Source organism: Tasmannia lanceolata, unplaced genomic scaffold (assembly GCF_043159265.1).
Source record: "Tasmannia lanceolata isolate RefF3 unplaced genomic scaffold, GAP_Taslan_0.1 ptg000005l, whole genome shotgun sequence".
Taxonomy (NCBI): Eukaryota; Viridiplantae; Streptophyta; class Magnoliopsida; order Canellales; family Winteraceae; genus Tasmannia; species Tasmannia lanceolata.
In genome coordinates this window covers 2,304,507-2,327,320 of record NW_027518682.1, presented here as the reverse complement: position 1 = coordinate 2,327,320, position 22,814 = coordinate 2,304,507, and the positions used below count along the sequence as shown (strand labels likewise).

The 22,814-nt window shown below is 37.5% G+C and overlaps 2 protein-coding genes and 1 pseudogene across 4 annotated transcripts; all 3 read left to right on the top strand.

The window, feature by feature from the left end:
* Window positions 1–23: 23 nt before the first annotated feature.
* On the top strand, window positions 24–5,026 carry LOC143877074 (bark storage protein A-like). The gene is made up of 6 exons (XM_077378822.1): window positions 24–391; window positions 929–996; window positions 1,374–1,529; window positions 3,078–3,278; window positions 3,599–3,778; window positions 4,489–5,026. Exons 1-6 carry the CDS (start codon window positions 112–114, stop codon window positions 4,663–4,665), a joined length of 1,062 nt encoding a protein of 353 aa, XP_077234937.1. The 5' UTR covers window positions 24–111; the 3' UTR covers window positions 4,666–5,026.
* Window positions 5,027–5,056: 30 nt separating this feature from the next.
* Window positions 5,057–5,699, top strand: LOC143876890 (pentatricopeptide repeat-containing protein At2g46050, mitochondrial pseudogene; annotated as a pseudogene).
* A 782-nt stretch (window positions 5,700–6,481) lies between these two features.
* Window positions 6,482–21,283, top strand: ATS1 (phospholipid/glycerol acyltransferase family protein). 3 transcript variants are annotated; one of them, XM_077378819.1, is made up of 14 exons: window positions 6,482–6,759; window positions 6,876–7,233; window positions 11,216–11,316; window positions 13,673–13,759; window positions 13,896–13,993; window positions 14,361–14,418; window positions 15,421–15,522; window positions 15,625–15,686; window positions 15,795–15,905; window positions 16,502–16,580; window positions 17,970–18,089; window positions 18,172–18,285; window positions 19,546–19,729; window positions 20,705–21,283. In XM_077378819.1, the coding sequence occupies exons 2-13, from the start codon at window positions 6,939–6,941 to the stop codon at window positions 19,678–19,680; spliced, it is 1,362 nt and encodes a 453-aa protein (XP_077234934.1). In that variant the 5' UTR covers window positions 6,482–6,759; window positions 6,876–6,938; the 3' UTR covers window positions 19,681–19,729; window positions 20,705–21,283. The 3 variants fall into 3 exon arrangements, with proteins under 3 accessions (XP_077234934.1, XP_077234932.1, XP_077234931.1); XM_077378817.1 differs by having other exon boundaries at window positions 6,853–7,233; XM_077378816.1 differs by having other exon boundaries at window positions 6,482–7,233.
* Window positions 21,284–22,814: the final 1,531 nt, after the last annotated feature.

Sequence of the window (22,814 nt, the reverse complement as noted above, 5' to 3'; positions counted from 1 at the left end):
GGTCCAGGACTGAAAAGGTAATTTACATCCGTGAGAAAAATTCCAAACAGTACAAAGGTCTTCTATTATTAGCCTCAAAGACACTCCCTTCTCTGCCCTGAAATCGCTACAATGGCGGAATCCAAGGCCAAAATCGGACGGCCACGAGTAGTCGATGGACTCCCCATGAGCATCGGACGGTCTTGGATTTGCGTTGAAGTCGCTCTCCTGATCGCCCTCTTATCTTCGTGGCAGGTCTCCTTGAGCCACCCTTTGAGAGGGATGGTTGAAAAAGTGAACAGGGAAGGACCTTACCTTGGACTTGTAATGGCTTATGAGACCGAAGAGAAGGCCCTCCAATCTTCCGGACTTTTCACCCCTAGTACCGACGTCCCATTTCTAGATCTATCAGGTATCCTTCTCCACATCTTCTCTATCTATTTTTCTCTCTCTCTCTCGTTTTTTCTCACATATCCTGAGAAAAACCGACAAGAAAGACACCTGGGTGTTATTGATGTTCCTAACAGCCATTCTTTTTGCGCCACGTGTTCGCTATTTACCACTGTCCATCGTCTATGACGCGCCAATAGTGAATGGTTTAGATTATGTGGGCCCGTTGTCCTTTGTAACTCTTTATATAGACTATACACAGTTTGTGGGCATGCCACGGGTGACCCACTGTTCCAATAATTTTACTGCTCATATATGATCCTAACCTTATTAATCTTATTAGAGGAATGCTAAAGTCAAGGGCACCCTTGCAAAAAACAGATGAAAGGGCACCCCCATTAGTGGAATGTCGCCACAGTGCATTTGTAACATGTAAAAGTCAAAAGAATATTTAATGCCCTTTCATCTAGTTTTTGCAAGGGCACGCCCCTGAGTTTACCATTCCTCTTATTATATGGATTTATTTTAGAAAAAGCTAAGCCTAATGTTGCTTAATTAGGGCGAAGATTCCACGTGGGAGCCATCCAGGACGTATCTGTCATTTATGCGATGTCTGGGCAGCGTAGGGTACTCTCCTTTTTTTTATTTTTCGTCTTTTCTTGTAATTATTAGTATTGCCAACCCCACTTAGTTTAATACTTTTCACCACGTCTTTTATTTAGAATTTTTCTCATTGCTTCGACGTGAACTGTATACACAAGGAAAGCTCAGGCTTTTCTATATTGTGTGCTATACACAAGTTTTACCTGAATCGCAGTTGCGTTGTAGATTCAAATTTACAAAACAAAATTCTAAGAAAAAGAGATGGACGAAAGTACCAAGCACGGGTGGCACTACCATCTTTTTATTATTTTTACACTTGAATCTAATTTCTACTTTCTTATTTACTGTTATTAAATATAATTTTTGTTTCCTCTTTTTTACTTCGGGGAGGTGCATTTTAGTTGAATGCAGGGATTACAGTACAAATACTCGTCGACATTTTCGACATTTGGGGAATTGTTCATTACGGGACTGCCGGAAGTGCTAATGATTCCTTGTCTTTCGGCGATGTTAGTGTCCCCAGATTGGTGGCCTTCACTGGTGCTTGGGAATGGACGGTGAGAAATTTATTTAATACGAAGTAAAAAATGGTCTTGTAACTGTGAAACAACCAGTTACTCCAAATGCTTAGGTTGGCCATTACACGTGGATTTTTAATATCAAGGAGGTTTAAACTCGAGTCTTTTGCTTTGATACCAAAGTGAAAACAACCAATTAAGCTTTTGGAGTAACTGGTAGTTTCAGAGTAACTCAATTGTAATTTACAACCAGATAAAACAGTGAATTTGATTCATACAGTCCGTGTTTTCTAAGCTGATGGAAGACTATTTTAGTCATTTTCTCTTGAAAATTAAGGGGGACACATACCAAGTGTAATGACTCAGTTTAAGAGAAGTGAATGGAAAAATCAAAAATATACCAAAGATCTCGAATTTCTTTTAAAATATGATTAAACTCAGATGTGCACCCAATGACAAGGAGAAGATGAGATGTAGGAAAAACGCACACATATTAAGAAGGAAATCACCTCTAAAATGGGATATCATACTGAAAATAAAGAAGGGGAACATATGGCCGATCGATTTTGGTGCTTTTTGAATTTCTCGGGATGTGCACATCGCTTTTTTTGGTGTATTCATAATTGTCACAATAGAGGATCCCATGCTTTTTTTCAGCAGGGGATCCCATTTTCCTATCAACCCTCTGTTAAGAAATAGGAAAACACTTTCAAATCTCGATCCATTGTGGAAAATAAAGATGTGAAAGATATGACTGAGGATTTAACCATTTTCAAGATTTTTTTTTTTTTTTTGCTATATGGGGATTTGAGCTCCTTGTCTTTTAGTGGACGTATCACCAATGGTCGATCCCCGTCTTTTTTCACAAAACGGATTCCCATTTTACTAGCAGTGTTATAAGAAATAAATAAGTTACATTGCTACACAGTATGCCTAACGAGAGGAAAGAGTTTTATTATCTTGATTATTAGGGTTACAAACTCACTTTTCTATCTCTTTACCAAGCCAAAAAAAGGGAAGTGATATTTACGCCCCTTTTGATCACCAGGGACACCCAATGTCAGTGTATCAATGGCAAAAAGGGAGATGATGTACTTTATGTCAAAAAAATCCAGTGGCTTTGATTGCAAAGTACACTGGCAAATGGGTGTCCCTGGTGATGAAAGGAGTGTAAATATCATTTCCCCAAAAAAATTGTCAAAAATGTTGCAACTCACTAAAATCTAATGTGTGGCTTATATATTGATGCCACTACATCATGAATTCTCAAAATGCCTCTGGATATACAATTAAAAAATAATTTTTTTCCTAGACATTGTCTCGGAAACATAGGCATGCAGGGGCAGTGCACCTGCCCCTCTATTGAGATGACCGCTCAGCAGCCTCAGCTTGACTTGTTTACACCACGAACATTAGTCCGACAGTAGTCTGTCCTGAGTGATAAATCAATTCACCACCTAGGCATCTAATAACAATTTTTAAGGAGCATATTTTTCTTAGGGTTATACATGACATCTTCATAAGGTTTATAAAGCAATTCACCACCTAGGCATCTAATAACAATTTTCATTTGGTTGCATTACACAGAAATTTAAGTCCAAAAAGGGGGAGTTGCCGGAGCTTAGTTTTGGGGCATACGATTTGCCGGAAAAAGGTGGAAATTTGTTGGCAAGAGTGGAAATCAAACCCGAGGAATTCTACTCTGTAAACAATACAGCAAAATTGGAAGAGGTTTTCTGGCTCGACATGAACACCACTTGGTATCAAGCAGCAGCCGAGCAGCTTCAGGTATGCTATATATGTGAACTTGTAAAACTGCACATGAATGCTATAAGAAGCAGAGCTTTGCTTAGGCCCACCGCCTACCCACTTAACATTAGGCCCTGTTTGGATTGGAAGAAAAACTTTTCTGATGGGGAACGATTCAGAGGGAAATGATATGATTATGGTTGATGTGGACAGATATTATGATAAAATGCAAGTCCCTATAATGAAAATTTGAATGGAGTTAGGTTCCAAAATATCTTTTTTCGTGTGCAAAAAAAGTAGGAAATTTTAGAAATATTTTTTCCTATCCATACTTTTCCTCAAAATTCTTACAATTGCAGGATTTGGAATTGCTACAATGCGTGAACGAGACATATTGCCTGCCGGAAACGCCTAAAGTAGTGTTCGGCCTGAGAGGTTCAACGGCAGATATATTCGTCGACAATGCAGCTTTTCGGGATTTTCTTTTTGAGACATTCAACGTGTCAACAGTGGATGAAGAGAGCGCCGCTGTCGTCATGGTTAGTTCATTCAAACTCGATCGAGCAATTCTTTTGGAGTCATTGGGTCCATTTAAACAAACCCAGGTTTTCCCAGGAAACTTTTAGAATTACTACTGCTTAGCTTTCAATTCGCCTCCATTCATCCCATATACACCCATATCGTTTTGTTATGGTAGGAAACCAACTTAAGGTCAATAGGCTTACTTTATGCCAAATGTGGTGTATTGTGTATATGGGAATACAAGGCGTCCTCATTGTAATATGATGTGGCGGCGAAGATGTGGGTTCCACTCGTAACTGATCTGAATCGTCTACTTGATAGTCCATGCCTAGGATCTCCTATGCCCAAATGTTAGGCAAATCATCCAATTCGGACACCCGAAAGGTTACACAAAAGCTATGATTACCATGCTTTTTGGGCCAGAGGAGATCCAAAAAGAGACCAATCAAATGGACGGTTCAGATCAATCAAATGCGGGACCCATTGTGATTTAGTGGTTGCAATTCATTGTACAAAATGAGATTGCAGCCACCTTGTAGGACCACGACCGGTCCACCGCTCATCCACCAATCCCAATTCGTGGGAAAAAATGGCCCACTATCCATCTTTAACCTAAAAATAATCATATTGAAATTAAGGGTTTTTAGTTCATTTGGAATCAAAATCTTTTGCATTGAAGTTATGAACAACAAATAATATCGGGTCACCTTTTTTGCATTCTTTGCAGACGGCCATGTCTAGTGCATTGCCTGTGATCGTGTTTCGAGGGGTCTCGGATTTGGCGGGTGGAGATTCAAACTGGTCGTCAACAAGTCTCAGTTCTTTGGCGGCTACCAATGCGCTTAAAACTGCAATTGAGTTTATAGCACTGATCGGGAAGGAGAAATCGACTCGTCACGAATGAAGAAGCTCTTTGGAAATCCACACAGATTTGAACCCATGGATGGATTTGGTACAACGCTAGAAGTTCTTGCCTTCTTGGGTTGCTTGGTTTTTTCACTGTTTTGATGCCTTTTTTCCCAATGCATTTTGTTTCTACGTTTTGACAATTCGATCAATAGGAAGTCCATTGATTGAATTTTGCGCCATGTCTTGGGGTTGTAATAATGAGATAATAATTTAGGGTTAAACTTCTTTCTTTTAAAAGGCATTACAACATTCCTTTTTGGATTGTAATAATGAGAAAATAGGGCTAATGAAAGCAGTAACATTACACTACAAAAGCACATATTATATTGGGTGCTCGATGAGTGTTTGATAAGATTCATTCAAGAGATTTGGTATTGTGGAATGTGATGGTATCTTGCTCTGCTTTGAATGGTCTTGGGAGAGAAGCTTTTGGTGTCTTTGAGCTGATGAGATGTGAAGATATGATGGGGAATTGTTTTACCTTCAGTAGTTTGCTCAATTCTTGCAGTATGTTGGGCTCTCATGAATGAATTAGGAAAGCAGATACATGGTTTTATTATTAGACTATCCCTTGATTTGGATGTCCTAGTGTCATGCACGCTTGTTGATATGTATGCAAATAATGGGAATATAGAGGATGCTCGCAAGACATTCGATGTGATGACTGTTCGGAATGTTGTATCTTGGACTAAAATTGTTGTAGGTTATGGACAGAAGGGTGTAGGTAAAGAGGCTATGAAACATTTTAGACGAATGCTTCGAGAAAGTTTAAAACCAGATGAGCTAATGTTGGCTAGTCTTCTGAGCTCATGTGCCACTTTGGCTGCTCTTACTGAATCCGTACAACATCACTCTCATGTGATAAAAGATGGGTTCGGCTCATTCGTATCGATTGCTCTTATTAGTGCATACTCCAAGTGTGGTGGTATTTCTAGTGCTTGTCAGTGTTTTGGTTTAATCTCTGAGCCTAACCTTGTTTCATGGAAGTTTGTGCTTATGCCTTTCATGGTCTTGCAAGTAAAGCTATAGAATTTTTCTAGAAGATGTTCCAAGGAGATTTGTGGCAAGCTTCATACATTTGTTTCCGGTGATAATTCCCACACACAAGCTGTAGAGATGTATGTTATGTTGGACATGCTGGTTAAGTTAATGAAGCACGAAGGCTAGACGTATAATTTGAATTTTTTTATTCTAGTATGTTGAGGATGAATTTGTGTTCTCACTTGAGGCTGGACATTTTATTGGATGCCCAGCACAATTAATGAACCCTTAATCACTGTTTGTTATAGATTTTGACAATTGATTTTGAATAAAAACTGATTATTCAAAATCAATTCTCAAAATCTCATTAAACTTGTTAACTCAACTAAAAGCAGAGAAGAATCTAATAAGCTGATACGACTCTCCCTCAAGGGGCTGATCACTAGAAATCACTGGTGTGGGCCCACGGGGTGTTTTAGTATGCGCAATGCACATAGTGTTCACCGTAGAAACTTCGATGAAGATAAGATAGAGAGCTCTAGACGTGCTTCTTCCACACATATCGATAACTCTCGTACCTCTAGAAAGATGTAAGAAGCATCACCACCGTCCATACTCAATAATTTCGAATACACGTGGCAAACAAACACATCAAATAATGACACGCGTCTCATCTTCTTCTCACGTGTCCCGGCGTCTCTTATGTGTGGGCCTCAGTAGCACGTGTTCCCTCAATCGATACCCAATAACATCTCTCCACGTGGTAAAGGGAGCATAATTTTCTAATCTGACGTAAGTTTCGCACGAGTCCCCTCTCTTCGTTCGCTCTTTTGCTCTCCTTCCTCATCCTCTACTTTTGCTTTTTATTTTCTTCCTTCCTCATCCTCTTAATATTCGTTAATATTCGTTAAACGAGAAAATAAATAAAAAATTAGAATTCTGTGAAAAAAAATTTCGTCTTTTTATCGATTTAAGTTTTTTGGTAAGAGCAATGATCACATTTTCCAAGAAAACTGCGAATCCTAACCTATAAATAAACCCCTCATTTTTGTGTTTCCACTTCAGAGATTAGAAAAAATCTGCAACTTCTCTCAGGAAATGATTTCAGGTATCGTTCCGCTTTTTTAGAGTGAAAGCTAGGTCTAGGGTTAGGGTTAGTTTTTTTCTTCTTCTTAGTAAGTTTTTTATGCTCGTTTTTCAGCTGGAAGCATTTTCTCTCCGCAGATTCAAGCTCCATTAGAGAAGATCAGTTGAGTTGGATCGAATTTAGTTCATGATTCTCTAACTATGTTGATCCTTTCAGCTTCTGGATCGTTTTCGAGAGCTAGGGTTTCGTTTCCGTCTACTTCTTGTACACAGATTTCTCCTATTTCTTGTTGTTTTTCTGTTAAATCGAGTACTCGGCATTGGCGTTGTGCATTCTACTCTTCTTTGAAGCTTAGAGCAATGGCTGAATTGGTGGAGGATAAGGAATCCACTAAGAGGACGAGGGCGCCAGAAAGAGAGGGGATTCTTGCATCAAATTCAGATGCAGATAAGGAAACAGGCCATTCACGGACGTTTCTTGAAGTTCGTAATGAAGGTCAGCGTTCTTGATCTTTTGGCTACTATTTTTATTCTTTCTACAGAATCATGTTCTTCGTTTTTATTTCTTGAATCTACTTGTGGTGTTTCTAGCATGATTTGCAAATTGAATGCTAATTTGGAGAGTCTTGAAAATTTTGAAGAATTCCAAGCAATGAATAGGGAAACTTAAATTGGCAAGAATTATTTTTATGATGTGTGTGCATTAATGGTATTTAGCTTTGTTCTCGTATCTGCTATTATATCTGGAGTCAACTAGTTTGGACGCAATAAAGGCTTGAATAGAGACAGCAATATTTGAAATTTAGGTTATATTCTTGTTCAAGACTTTAAGGATTGGAAAGGAGAACCTGTAATTAGTGTATTGATGGTATTATCTCAATGCTAGAAATGGAGCTCGTAGGGGGGTATTTTGTTATCTGATGTTAGAAGGTATTTCTTGTTTTTTATTTTTTGAATCATAAGACTTCCTTCTTCTTTTTTTCCTGAAATGGCAAAGATATATTATAAAATAAGGGGGGAACCGAGATGGGCCACACCCAAATGTACAGGGAAGGAAAAGGAAAGAAAAATACAATAAAGCAAAAAACATAAAATACAAAATATACTACGGAGGGAGAAAATCAAACCACTCCAACTCCATACGACCAACCCCACTTCTAGCCAACCCATCTGCCTCCCCATTAGCACTTGTAGAAAATCATAAGACATCCTTTATTACGAAAAGCAGCGAAAGCCACTACAGGCTGAGCTGGTCACAAATGGCAGGGCAAAATAATTAAGTGAAGTACTCCAGATACAAAGTATGGAAAGGTGTCTATAACTTCCCCACCCGGACCTACCCCCCAACCTAGAGTAGCTAGATGGGGAAGTAAAATCAATCCTTGTTCATACAACAGGCACGAACAAGACAAAAGACTAAAACTCTTTAGTGATAGGGGAGGTATACAGATGACAGAATAGTAGTCCAATTGATCCCCACCTTGGCTAACAAATCAGCCTCTTCATTAGCTGACCATCAGGTATGTAGAATAGGAGATCATGAATACCCAGTGAGATCGTTCTCCACGGGGATAGAAATTCTTGGATAAGTTGTTCCTTGGATTGGCTATCCTGCTTGGATAAGTTTATCTTGAAATAATCTTGTCTGTTGAAATAATCTTGTCTGTTTATTCCAGTAACATTTTATCGAACAAATGCTGACATGAACAAAGGATAGCAAGTTTCTCCAAGGACAATAAACCCAAACAGGCATTCCTTGTGGAGAACAACCCCAACAGGTCAATGACCTATTCAAAGTAATCGGCAATTCACAAAGGATTCCTGACCTTAGCCCGAGCCCATTTGATCACATTACTGGAATAGTTGTATATAATTAGTGGACTGTAGTGAGATTCTGACTAAAGAGGGATGCCTCACTCAAATGTTAAAACTTACTCCTCATTGGTGTCTTTAACCAAAATTTGCCCGATAAAGCAATTTTGACTGCCGCTTCATGGTCCATAAAGGTCCCCCACACCATTTGACTCTAGATTGCTGATACTAGAACCATCAAAGTTCAGCTTAAAAAAACCTCTGGCCGAGTGGACCTATATAGGGGGCATCACCTCTTTAATTATAGGGTGCAGATGTCAGTTGAACCTTACCATCATATACCCTTATACTTCTGTCCTTCCATCGCATCCAAATAATCTCGGGAAGACACAAACCCCACGAGATCTTTCTCCTAACTGAAGCAGGAGCGAAAGCCCTGCCTCGACCAGCTTTGTCAATGATCTCGGCGTGTCCCACCAAATCAGTGCCAATCAATACAAGGACCTATCAGCTGAACAATTTATTAGAAGGTGGCCAATGGATTCTGCATTCACATAGCACAATGAAAAATGATTTAATATCATCTTCGCCACCAAAAATCTGCCCATGATAAAAAATCCCCCCCTGCAAGGAATGGATCAGGAGCCAGGACATTATCCCTCCCAAATAATGTAGGAGTCTCTCATACTCCCCTCTTTGTCCTACAACACCCCCAAAAGGCAAGAGAATACAACCTAAAGCAGGCGGTCATTAGACTCATTACATCAAGGTCACTTCACAATCTAATCCTATCTCCAACTCTGACCTCGAATTTGATGCCTTTGTGAAAAGCATCACATCCACAATTGATATCTCTCCAAGCACCCTCTCCCGATTGACCTACTTTTGTGCTAACAAATTAGCCTCATTAGACGACTGTCAAGTTCGGTAGAATGAGGTATCATGACCACCCAACGGGGTTGTTCTCCACGTGGATTGAAATCCTTGGATAAGTTGTTCATGGGATTGTCTATCCTGCTTAGATAAGTTTATTTTAAAGTAATCTTGTTTGTTGTGCACCAATTTTGTTCCAATAACATTTTATCCAAGAACAAAGGTTGATGTGAATAGAGGATAGCAAGTCTATCCGAGGGCAAAATAAACTTGGAGCTGGCTATCTCCATGGATAGTGTCCCCAGTAGGTCAATGACCTCTTAAAAGTAATTGGCAAATTGCCAAGGATGCCTGACCTTAGCCCGAGCTGATTTGATCACATTACTGGAATAGCCTTCTATAATTAGTGGACTCCAACAAGATTTTGACTAAAGGGAGGTGCCCTACTCAAGGGCCGAAACTTCCTCCTCATTGGAGTCTTTATCTGCAATTCACCCCAGGAAAACAATTTTGATCACCCCTTCGTGGTCCCTAAAAGTTCCCCACACCATTTGGTTCTAGATTACCATTACTAGAATCATGAATATCCAGCTTAACCAAACCCATGGTTTTAAATTTCCACCGAGACCGACACGAGACGATCGAAATGTTTCCATTTCCATCTCTACCAAAACGAAATCTCAATGGATTCCGTCCACAATTATGTCCATAGAAATTTCGATCGAAAGTTTCAGGTTGCAAATCGCCGCCGTTGTTGTCACTATCTTTCCTTTGATTTGTTGCATTTATAGATAAATTGCCATTTGGATGTAAATGATGCAAATAGTGGTGCCAGTACCAACTGCAAATGTAGAAAAACATTTCAGATTTTTATCTTTGTCAACATGCTTTGTGGACCCATCCTAGTTGAATCGAAGGTGGGCCTACTTTTTTATTTCAACGTGAAGAGTCACGGGGATTTCAAATTTCAAAACCTAAGCATCAAACAAATGATGAGTTTTTGACTAAGCATGGAAAGGGGAAATGTTTTTTTCTCTCTTTATGTGAGCCATTTTACGTTGCATAGGGGAGTGATAAATCAACTCCCATATATCTTAAATCGACTTCCCATCTGTCTTTCTCTCTCCTCTGGGTTAGAGAGAGAAAGAGGAGAGAGATAGACATATGGGGGGTAGATTTAAGATATTTGGTAGGCAGTATCATTGGACGGCACAACAAAGTAACCGTATCTTATGCATAGGATGTCAGATCGGCATGAGACCATTACTGCCTCATAACTCTATGTGGTACTGATGTAGAGTTGGAGTCCTTGGAGGGATGACTGGTCGTTGTACTTTCTTATACTTCATTACATTGTACTTCTTTATTGTTTTTACTGTTCGAGACATGTGTGACAACGCATGTCGCTTGATGTTCGATGTGATTAAGCCATTATGGGTGGCTTTCTTGTTTATGCGATGGTTTATTAGTATGTATTTGTACTTATTCTAGCATTTCCCGGAGTTTCATCAGTTGCATGTTCCCATATGTTTCTGTGGTTTTACAAGGTAAGATGAAGGGAGAATCACAAGGTAAGAGGAAGGGAAAATCACGACCCTACATCCAATCGCCGGAGTAAACGTTCTAAGTATCATAGCACCTAATTACTCTTTAGGTCCACAAAATATGAGAGTGCCATTTGCATACTGCAAATGAGAAATTTGGTCCCTAGTTCTTTATTTTCATAGTTTTCTTTGGAGTAATTATTACTCGAATAATTTCTGAACTGATTTGGTTACGATGAATCTATACAGCAAAGCTGCTTTCTGGAATTAGAATGGAAGTGGAAGCTGGAAGGCTGCCTCCAAACATTGCTGCTGGGATGGAGGAAGTATATCGAAATTATCGGAATGCGGTAAATTACTAACTTCAACAAAAGCTGAAGTATACTTGCTCGTGTATGGGATTCTGGAGACTTGGATATTTTGTTTAGTTTATGGAAATATGCCATATTGTGTATACCTTAGATGAATTATTGAGGAGCTACCATGACTTTGGTTTAATTTGAAGCTGACATCACTATATTATTTATCACATACAGATAATAAGTTAAATTGGCATTGCTTTAATTTGAAGCTGACATCACTATATTATTTATCACATACAGATAATAAGTTACATTGGCATTGCTTTAATTTGAAGCTGACATCACTATTATTTATCACATACAGATAATACTTCTTTTTTTTTTTCAAATGTATTTTACTCATAGAAAGAAAGATGGATCTCATAAATTCCGATGTGAAAGGAAGTCAATATTGGAGTTTTTCTCCCTCCAAAACTCAAAAGCAAAACGCAGATAGTAACTTATTATCTGTACAGAGGAGGATATATGGAAAACAGATAGTAACTTACTATCTTCAAAGTCTTCATAAGAATCCTCCTCTGTATTCTTATAAAAGAGAGAAAGAGAAAGAAGAATAAATGGAAAACAATTTCAAATAGACTCCTCGTACTTACTAGAACTAAATCTCCTACCAACTTGCATAGTCAGGGCTCTACTGAACGTTTCATAAAGATAGTCCTACGGCCTTTGGGACATCAAAAAGTGTTTGCTTCCTGTTGTTCATGGTTATTTCATAGAGAAATGGTTTTCCAGTGTATTCTTTTAATTACCTTGTTTCCATTTAAATGCTCTGATTTTCATTTCTTTTCCTTTTAAAATTTTAACTTCCTGGAATCTGGGTCCTATTTGAACAGTTTTCCATCACATAAACTGCTGCTCTTATGCATTTTGTGTAACGCAATGCCTGGAAGATAAGTAGAATATGTGTAATTAATAAAATTCCCTTCAAACTGATAGATTTAAATAATATAACAATTCCAGGTTGATGTCTGACTGAACCTGTTCAAGAGATTTGTGTTGAACTCTAACACTTCATCTTTACATATTACCACATTTCTGTTCACTTTTTAGTTGGTATTTCATGGGTTTCATATAGGGTTCTGTTTTATACTGTTCTTACTTTCCTAAACTATGAAAAGTTATAATTTAAGCATTTTCTGTAGTTTTTATTTTGCACAGCAATGTGAGTAAATTTATCATCCTTTGTCTTTTGGTATGTTGTATCATTCTTACAAGAAATATATTCAGTTGATTTGTTGAAATGGCTACGGATTTTTCTATGCTACCTGGTCTCCCTTCTTTTACAATTTCATTTCCATTGCTGGTTGTTTGCGGATCAATTTTTTTCTTTTTCTGAGTTATGAAAGTTGTTTGATGAAACCTGTAACATAAATGTAATGATTTATGTAGAGAATGTGATAAACTGATAATGTCTTATCTAGTTTCGCAGTGATCTTTTATAGGGATTAGGAGAGTTGCCATCTATGCTAGTTTATTTATTTATTTATTATTAAGGTGATGAAATAGTTGTCAATTCCTTTCCATTCCAGATGGAATTTATGAAACATTCCATTTTAGAATGGGTTCAGGCCGGACCTGAGCAAAAATTATGGGAAAAGCCAGTTTTGACATTTTTCCAGGTTTTGTGCCATTTGCCCCTGAAATATGACTGGGGGATTTTTGATGTCATCTTCCCTTGGAAAAATTATCTTTTGGGGCTCTTTATACTGGGGAGGTTGGCCAATAAATTTTTGGGCTACTTTTTTGGTCTTGTATTTTTGCCAGTTGAGCCTAACTTGAACAAGTTCATGGTAAATAGGATGGTGTGTTTCCGTTCTCAAACAAGATCATGCAAAAATAAAGATATCTATATGTGTGTGTGTGTGTCTCTAGAGAGAGAGAGAGAGAGATGCAGGATGGTGTGTGTATTGGTTCTCAAACAAGAGCAGATGAAGAAAGAAAGAGGGTATGTGTTGTTGACGATTTTTCTGAAGTAAAGCTTAAAATAAAAATAAAAAAGGTTTCTCCATTTAAGCTATTAAAATCACTCCAATTGGTCATCGTTTTGGAAGAACAGGCCAAAGGGGGGTGATGACCAATTTAGGGGGTGGAAATATTGTTGTTGTTTTGTTTTTACTAGGCAAGCTAGGACTAAAACTTTCTTGTGTGTGGAAGTTAAACTTTTGCAGATTTTTAAATAAACATACAATTGGCGAATCCTAAATTTAAGCTTTAGGGGGAAACTGGATTTATGTTCAATTAATGCAGGTCCTATCTGTTTCTTTCTTAGATCTGTGAAGCACCTCTACCTTTTCCGAAACATTAAATCCCCTGTCATTAAATCCCTTGTTTTGTAATTTTTCAGGTATTGCAAAGTGGGAATCCCAAGGCAGGCGAGATCATATTGTCAAACATTGCTGTTACTTTTGACCGCATTTTATTGGACGTGGAGGTTTAATTACTAGCTTATGTGATTCTGAGTTCTCTTTTTTATTAAACTTATGTTCTTGCATGTTTTATGCAAAGATTTAAATATAAGATTTTACTCCTTTTGAGCCTCATATTTAACAAAGCCTTATATTTTGCAGAACCCTTTTACCTTCTCCCCACATCACAGAGCAATACGAGAGCCTTTTGATTACTACATGTTTGGTCAAAATTATATCCGACCATTGATAGATTTCAGGTTGTTTGACAATATTAATATTTAAGCTTTAATTATTTGTATCTTTTGGGCATGGGTTGAATTTTTGTAATGATTTTGAAGTAGTTCCACAGATTTGCAATGGGTTTAAGGTTCTTGTTCACCAAGCTATTCTATGATCAATTACAGTTATCCCTTTGCATGAAATTTAAATGCCCCAATACCTGTCCTTCTGTTATTATTAATCATTGTATGATTTGTTAAATATATATAGCTGTTGAAAGGGCTTTCTTGGTTTCTCCTAATCCTTTTTAAGTCTAATTGAATGAAAAAAATAAATCTCAGGGTAAGGTTTCTCCTGCGTATTTCCTTGCTTCACTTACCCTTGGTTTTCCTTTTGTGACTTCAGAAAATCATTTGTTGGGAACATCTCGCTTTTCTATGACTTGGAAGAGAAACTTCGGCAGGTGCTTAATTTCAATTGATTATCTCATGGTTGTATTGTGATCATGTGCTTTCCAGTTGGTGTTGAAAGAGCTCCTTGCATGTCGTAAGACTCTTTCAACAAATATATCATATTATGCAATTGAAAACCGATCACTTAACAGTGAAAGGATTGGCACATTCCCTATAAAACTTGAGTTTCACACTTTCACTTGCTTCCTGTATCCTTTTTGCACAATTACTCTTCAAGACAAAAATCAAACCCAAGTAGCAGAAAACATCTTCTCCTCCGAGTTTCTAATAATGCTCTTGTTGTCATGAGTATGCAATTCTGGAACCAATTCGTGTAGGTTATTCTCAGTCATTTAATTCTTTATCGACACATCGATATCTCTTGGAAGAGGTGACAGGAGGGTTCTTTAGTACACTCTGATGGTGAGCTGGCCGATTTGTTTTTGTATGAATCATCTACATTACAGACATTTACACCCCAGTTCAGGAAAGAGTATTAGTGGTGTTTCATGATTGCCTGGGTTGCACTTTAGATTGTTTATTGAGGGTATTGTGTACTTTTGTATGCATTAGTTTCCTTAATAAAAAAAAGAAGTGAGGATTCTACCAATTTTATTTTAAGCTCACTACTTTTTGCGTTGCTCTTCTAACTTCCTTCTTTCTTCTCGCTCTTCCTAATACAGTGTAGCCCTCCTATGAATAGGATAATTTCGCTTCCCGCATATTAAAATACATCTCATGTCCTTTTGTAATATAAAAGAAATTGTAATGCAACCTTGGACTAGAACCATGTAATGTGAAAGAGTGAATGGACGTATGCCCTCAACTTTTATACACCATCGTAGTTGAACACAAAAATTCAAGACATGCATATTATACTATATTGGACAAAAGTTTATGAAATCCCATTCTCGAGTTGATGTATCTTAATTTGCCAACAACAATTTCACAAAAGGAAGTGCCATAATGAACTAAAATTTTCAATAACATTGTTTCTGCTCTGTGATGTGTAGGGCCATAATGTTATCTTCATCTCCAACCATCAGACGGAAGCAGATCCAGCAGTTATTTCATTGTTACTTGAGACTACAAATCCACATGTTGCTGAGAACATTGTAGGCTAATTTGTTCAATGATTGACTACTTAATGAAAGCATAATTATGTTAAATTGTTAATAATGATGGGGAATGACTAAATATTGTGGTTTCTGTCATAGACCTACATTGCAGGAGATAGAGTTGTGACAGATCCAGTTTGCAAGCCATTCAGCATGGGAAGGTGCTAATGAGGCCTTCTGATGTGCAATGAAAAGTCCTATCATGTGCTTTGATTGAAACTTGTTGAATGCCAAGTTTGATTTTTTTTTCTTTTTTTCTATTATACCAGAAATCTTCTTTGTGTATACTCAAAAAAACACATGAATGACATTCCTGAACTTGCTGAGATGAAAAGGAGAGCTAATACCCAGAGTCTGAAGGAGATGGCTTTGCTTTTAAGGTATGTATGCCTTTTGCTAATGATACCCTTGCAAAATATGGAAAAGAGGTTGGAGAATCCAGTCTCATTGCCATGTCAAAGATATGTGCATTTGGCAATTCTCCGAATGAAAGCCCATATGAGTACTGAAGAGAGTACCTATATTCTATGTTAAAGCTCTCTGAAATTGAATCCATTGGTAAGGGGTTAATGAGGATATTCCCTATATTTTCTTCTTTTTCTCTTCTCATTTTTGAGGTTTAAACATTGTGCAGTGCATCTTAGTCTTGCATACTGTTGGTTCCGTTTACCTTTTTCTTTCTTTCAACTCTTAAATTATGTTTACTTGCATACTCTGATACTAGTATTAGGATTGATTATTTCATGTCTTTTCTTTCTTCGCTTTGTTTTGGAGGTTTAGAACATCTCCTCCTCAATATAGATTGTTAATTCCTTTTGCTTTGTATATACTGGTTCAGCTTGGATGAAGGGTTCATTGAATTATTGATTTTTTAATTTTGCTCAAATTGTTACTGTGTTTTGTTTGAATGGCAATTGTTACTCGTTTGTTGATATGCTTAATTATTTAGTTTCTGACTTAGCATAAATGAGTTCAGGACTGGAGGACAATTAATATGGATTGCACCAAGCGGTGGTAGGGACCGTCCTGATCCTTCCACAGGAGAATGGTATCCAGTAAGTATTTTTCATTTTAAACTGGGAAATCATATTGAATTGTTTCTTATTCTTCTTTTTTTTCTTCCTTGTTAGATGGCTGTTTGACCTGAAACAATTTACTTCTGCCCATTCTTTTTTTTATTTTTATTACTCTTCCATTTTGTTGTGAATGTGACATAGGAACTTTCAAACTTGGTTATGATTTTTACAGTTTGTTTCTTTGCTGTATTATAAAATATACCAGTCACAGTGTGGAATTTGGACATGTGCGTTCAGGGCACTTGGATTTCTTATTGTTTTGTAGAACAATATCTTGATTGATGTTCAATGAATATCTAGGCCATTCTCAATGACGGTGGTTCTTTAGAGATGTTGTGTCGGCTCCATGACAGCAGACATTTTGTGCTTGCATTTCCTTGAGTATCCGAGCGTCTAAAGAATATAAACTTTTGCTGCAAATTAAGGGCTTGATTTTAATTGTTTGATTGACATGGTTGATCAGTCCTGCGCTAGAGGAAATTTTTGAGTTTGTTTAGGAAGTTCTCAATTGCTTTTCATGTTCACTGGTCTTTGAAGTTAGTCCTAATTTATTTCTAAACTGGGAAATATGCCCTGGGGTCCTCTATTTCTGAAGGCGTGACCCATTCACTATCGGTATATTTTGCAGGGAGATAAATCTAGGCTTTCATTCTCTCTTCGGTTGCAAGTTGACAGTATTTACAAGTGCACAAGTAAACTGTTCCACGGTTGTGTTGTTCAATTAGGAAACCTGTTGATAATGTGTTGTACAAACTAGTTTTTTTATATTTACTTTTTACATCTCTTTATTATTTTATATTTAATGACATTTCATAAGGAGATTTCATGAAGATTTATAAAAATTACAATTCTATTGCAAGTATATTTCTGTCTCATTATGATGTGTTTAAGTATTTTCCCTCTTATTTTTTTTCAAGGATTTCTGGCATGTATTGCCATAGCATTAGATGAATACTTTTGAGATGGGGTGGTAAGACCTAGGAATAGGATGTTTGCTAATCACAATTTTGACAATGTGAGAGGCTTGAAATGCTATGAAAAGAAAATGCAATTTTTTTAGTTTGTTTGTATGTGCTAGAGTTGATTCTCCCATCGCAATTCTGTTGATTCAAATCATTATTTTGTTTGTCTTTCTATGGATTCAACTTGTCCAATACATATTGTTTGCTCTTCATCTTGGTTTTTCATGATATTTTCTTTTTATGGCTGCAATGCTCTTTACTTGGTAGTGATACTGTAAAGGGCCAAGCATTTTCATGTCTATTCTGTTATTATATATTCAATTTTTTGTTCCTAGGTGTCTTTATGATTTCCTTCCTATTTCTATAATGCCATTATTTTTGGTTAGTACTGATATGAGGAGGCCAGGCACCCTTTGATGCATCTTCAGTGGACAATATGAGGCGGCTTTCAGATCATTCAGGTGTTCCAGGCCATATATATCCTTTAGCATTGCTATGCTTTGACATCATGCCACCACCACCCCAGGTATGCTGCCATTTGAGAGAATTGATTTAGTTTTGTATTGGCTTCATTTTTTTTTTAATATAAGGTCACAATCTTTTTCCAGGTAGAAAAACAAATTGGCGAGCAGAGAATGATTTCCTACCATGGTGTTGGGTTATCTGTGGCTCCAGAAATCAACTTCAATGAAATTGTTGCTGGCCTTGAAAACCCTAAAGAGGTTCGTTTTACTTATTGCTGTTTATGTGCAAAAAATTATCTGGGTTAGTGTGATTACCTTCATCCTGGCATTATTTTCTAAAAGTTATATTAATTTGTTTGCTTTTGCAAAGTGGTGTCGACATATTCAATGATTCTAGTAGGAAATGAGTATTAATTTTCTATAATTTCCCTATTGATTTGCGTAAATTTGTTGGAAATTCATGGTGGGTAGTGTGTTGGCATTTGGTTTGCACTTTCCACGTTATGTCTGTACTTGGGGATTATATGACTGTGATTGCCTCTGTCACGCCCTGAACCCACCGTGTAAATATTGTCCGGTTCTAGGTCTTCCCACCCTCCCCGGTTTTGTTTTCCAGCTTCACTAACTGTGCCTGACCCACTACCCGGGGCCCGCGACTTGGAGATGCTGAAAACTCGTCAACACAGACAGAGGGGGAATCCACATATATAGCCCAACAACTTTTCCTCCCTTTCTGATGCTGGATCTCGCAATCCAACCTCCTTGGGGCCAAGGGTCCTCCCTGGCACACTGTACAGGAGGGAGGCTCCGCTTTGATACCATTATCACGCCCTGACCCGCGGAGTGGGTCGGGCATGGTTAGTGCTGCTGGAAAACAAAACCAGGGAGGGTAGAAAAACCAAGAACCGGACAATATTCACACAGTGGGGTCGGAGCGTGGCAGCCTCTTAATCAGCAGTATTATCATATCAATAGAATTAGGACATGTAAGGTTTTTTCTTGGATTGAGTTAATTTGGTTCCTATGGTGGTTTTTCACTCCCTTAGAACTTAGGAGCCTAGAACCCCATCATCATTTACTCCAGATATGTTGGACTTGTCCACTGGGCTTACCTAGCATCCAAAATCTTTGGCCCTGGAATGATGGGTCCTAGTGGAATGAGGATTTATTGACGATCCAGTATAACTTTTTTTTTTCATCACCTTGAGGGTAAGTATGAGAAATGTGCTTTTTATGTTACTTTAATCAATTATTTTATTCCTTACTAAGTTCAGAATTTTCTGATATTTCCCCATCCTTCACCTACTGGTGCAGAGGATATTTTAGTAAATTAACCCAAGAAATGTTATTGTATGACTCAAACTAGTGAATAAGTAAATAACTACTGTCAGGTTTGTGATTTTTATCAATTATATCACTGGAGTGCAACACTATACATGCATGTAGACACTCACATTTGTGTCAACAATCTTTCCATATTATTTTAGATGTAGATGACACGACCTGTTTTTGTCGCAGGTTAAGGAGGTTTTTTCACAGGCTTTGTATGATTCAGTAACTGAGCAATACAATGTGCTAAAATCTGCTGCATATGGCAATCAAGGACTTGATGCATCCAACTCAACCGTCTCTCTATCACAGCCATGGCAATAGTTGTCTCTTGTAGCTTTTTTCACAAGTCCTGCTTCCTCTTTCTTGTCAGGTATTCCTCTGGTCACATTTCTTTTCAAGTTAAATATTATGGGGATTAAATCCTGAAATAAGATTCAATTAGATTTCTGGGTCCGTACAATTAATTACCAGAGAAACAAGAACTTTTACAGCTAGAAAAGATGTCCTATACTCCTATAAACGCTTTTGGAAATCGTTGTCACAAAGTAGACAATGGAAATTATTTCCTTAGGGTCTGAGATGAACAAAGGCTTGTATTTTATCATCAAAATTTCTGTATCTCGAGATATTGAGAGATTTACCATATTTCACTGCCATATTAAAAGTGTGAAGTTTAAATAGAGTGTGATTTTGATTATTTGGAGGAAAACGTGCTGAAATTATTTTTTCTTAGTCATCTTGAATCTTGGAATGATATCGTATACAAGTTCCAGGTTAGTATCAATGATTTCAATTAAGGTCTTTTTATTTCTCGTAGAGATATCTGCTGAACTGAATTATTTTTTTCTTAGTCAGCTTGAATCTTGGAATGATTATTATATACAATTTCCATGTTAGTATCAATGATTTCAACTAAGGTTCTTGTTGAGATATCTGCTGAACTGGATGTCCAGCATCTATGACTTATGTAGATCTGAGTTTGTCTTCTTTTTTTTTGGGCTATCATTCTAGTTTTGGAGTGTTTGGTCAGTGGTAGCTGCTTTAAGCTATAAAATAAAATTCTGCATGAATTACTGTTAGCATGAGCTTTGAGTTAATACTTAGAAATATGGGATTTGCATAAGAATTCAGCCCTATTTACGGCTATCCTCTTTCCCTAACGACATGGGATTTGGGAAAACGGTTTGTCTCGGAGAATGGAAAGACAAAAAATCCATATTATATTTGATTCGATCTACATATGATTAGTATATACTATATACACACGCATATACGTGTTTGCGTGCTGAACGCACATTTATTAATATATTGGTCCTGAAATAAAATGTCCATTCTCCATTTGCAGGCTGAGGTGGCCTGTTCACAGGCTTTGCATAACTCAGGAACCATTACAATGTGATTCAATCTGCTTCATGCGGCAATGAACAACTTAACTCAGCCATTGCCTTGACTAACCCTTAACAGCTTTCATAGAAAGCGACCCACTAGTTGACCCTCTTCCTCTCAAGTTTATCCCTGCTCTTATGATGGAATTTGCTCGAAATTACTTCAACATTACCTGCATGCTGTATAGATTATTTCACTTTGAGATGATTAATGCCACTCATTGTCGCTAAGCAGTTTTATCATGTATATCATATCTTGGTCAAGAAGATGTTTGTGACAGTTGCTAAAGGGAAATTTTCTTTTTAGTTTAGTCCTTCAAACATTTTTTCCTGTCAGCTGGAGACCAAATTTACTTAGAAACAGATACTACTCCAATAAATGTTGGGAAATGGTTGGAAGTATGTAATGATCCACGTTGCATGGCCCATGTGTGATGGCCGCACGTGACTTATTATCACCATTCCGGCATGTGCATGATGGAGTTGGTCATGTAGCAGTTGTCTTCGTGATTCAGTCAAGTGGCTATTTGTTAGCTGTAGATTTAAATTCAAAATCTCACTGTTATCCTTAGTTAGCATTATCCTCGTCGTTTCTTAGTTAGCATTATCTATGTTTTTTCTTAGTTAGCAGGAGGATGAGTAAATAAAGCTACGGTTGTATCTCTTAGAGGGTCTCAACGGAGAGTTTATCTGTAACCATTCCGTCTGGCTCTCTCTTTTCAGCCACAATGTTTTATCAGTCCATAGAATTTATTGTCATCTTCATATTATACTCTGTAGCATTGAATTTGTCAGGTCTATCACAACTTGACCTGAATATTTGGGGGACTGCTTTTCTTAAAGTGTTTCTCAAGGGCTATCAAGGTTAAAACCCACTTTTTAATCGCCAATCAAAACCAATATCAGTTGGTTTTTAACCACCCCACCAAAAAAAAAAGGTTCTTAAACAAAGTGATCTCAATTTTTTGATACTCATCGCCCAAGACTGCCGACTTGAGGTGGAAAGCTGTATGGTGTTTGGTTTAGCCCGATAGAAATTCAGGGCCTCCCCATACAAGTCCAAACTAGGACACCTGGATTTAGCCAAGAATCCTACCGGCACCTGGATTTTATTAATAGTAAGGAAACAAATAGAAGGATAGCAAAACTCCGAACCACCACATAGCACCAGTCTAAGATAGAACCGAAAGGAGTCATAACTCATAAGAACCTCAGGATAAAACTTTAAATCATGATGATTTGTTGCCGCTATTTTTTCCAAATGCTGGACGTTGGCCTGTGAACTTTCCTTTTCTTATGCCTCTCCTTGAATGGAGTTGCCATCATGATTGGATAGTAAAATATTGCTTTGACTGTTCCCTTTACTTGGTCTGCCAGGAAGCTTCTGTTTCCCTAAAGCCTATGCAGTAAAAAAAAATTCTTGAGAAATAGATTTTTTTTTTTCCTTTTTTTGGTTTCAACAATTTAGAGGAAGCGCATTTCAGCCATCTCCAACTCTCTCCAAAAGGCTTGGGATGTGGCAAGGGAATATGTTTGAATTGCTGATTTGGAAAAGTTGCAAATGAAACGATTATAGACTAGGTTCACCAATCTCAAGGTTCTTCAAGTATCTAAGGATTGATCAAGGAATCATGAAAAATGGTTTTAAGAATTACCTACAATTTAGAGAGACCTGATAAATTAAAGGGATACCGATAAATTAAAGCGATATCATCATATATGAAAGATCCCTGAAAATAAAACTTGTACTGTGGTGGTTCAAGTTTACGTTTTTCTTCACATGCAATCAACTCAACTAAGCCTCTGTCCCAAACTAGTTGGGGTCGGCTAATGAATCCTTTTAAAAAAAATTCATGAAGAAGGTGAAAGAATCTACCGTGCTCAAAGTGACTAAGTCTTCAGGTGTAATCAAACAACCTAAAAGCAAGAAATTTTGGGAAGTTTTTCTTTTTCAAAATTTTCCCGAAAATTCCATCAGTCCAAGTCCAAACATGGTCTCAGATAAGCCAGACTCATAGCATGATCATTGTTGGGCGCTTGGCCTTTTCTTGCTGCCGTAAGGCTCATATG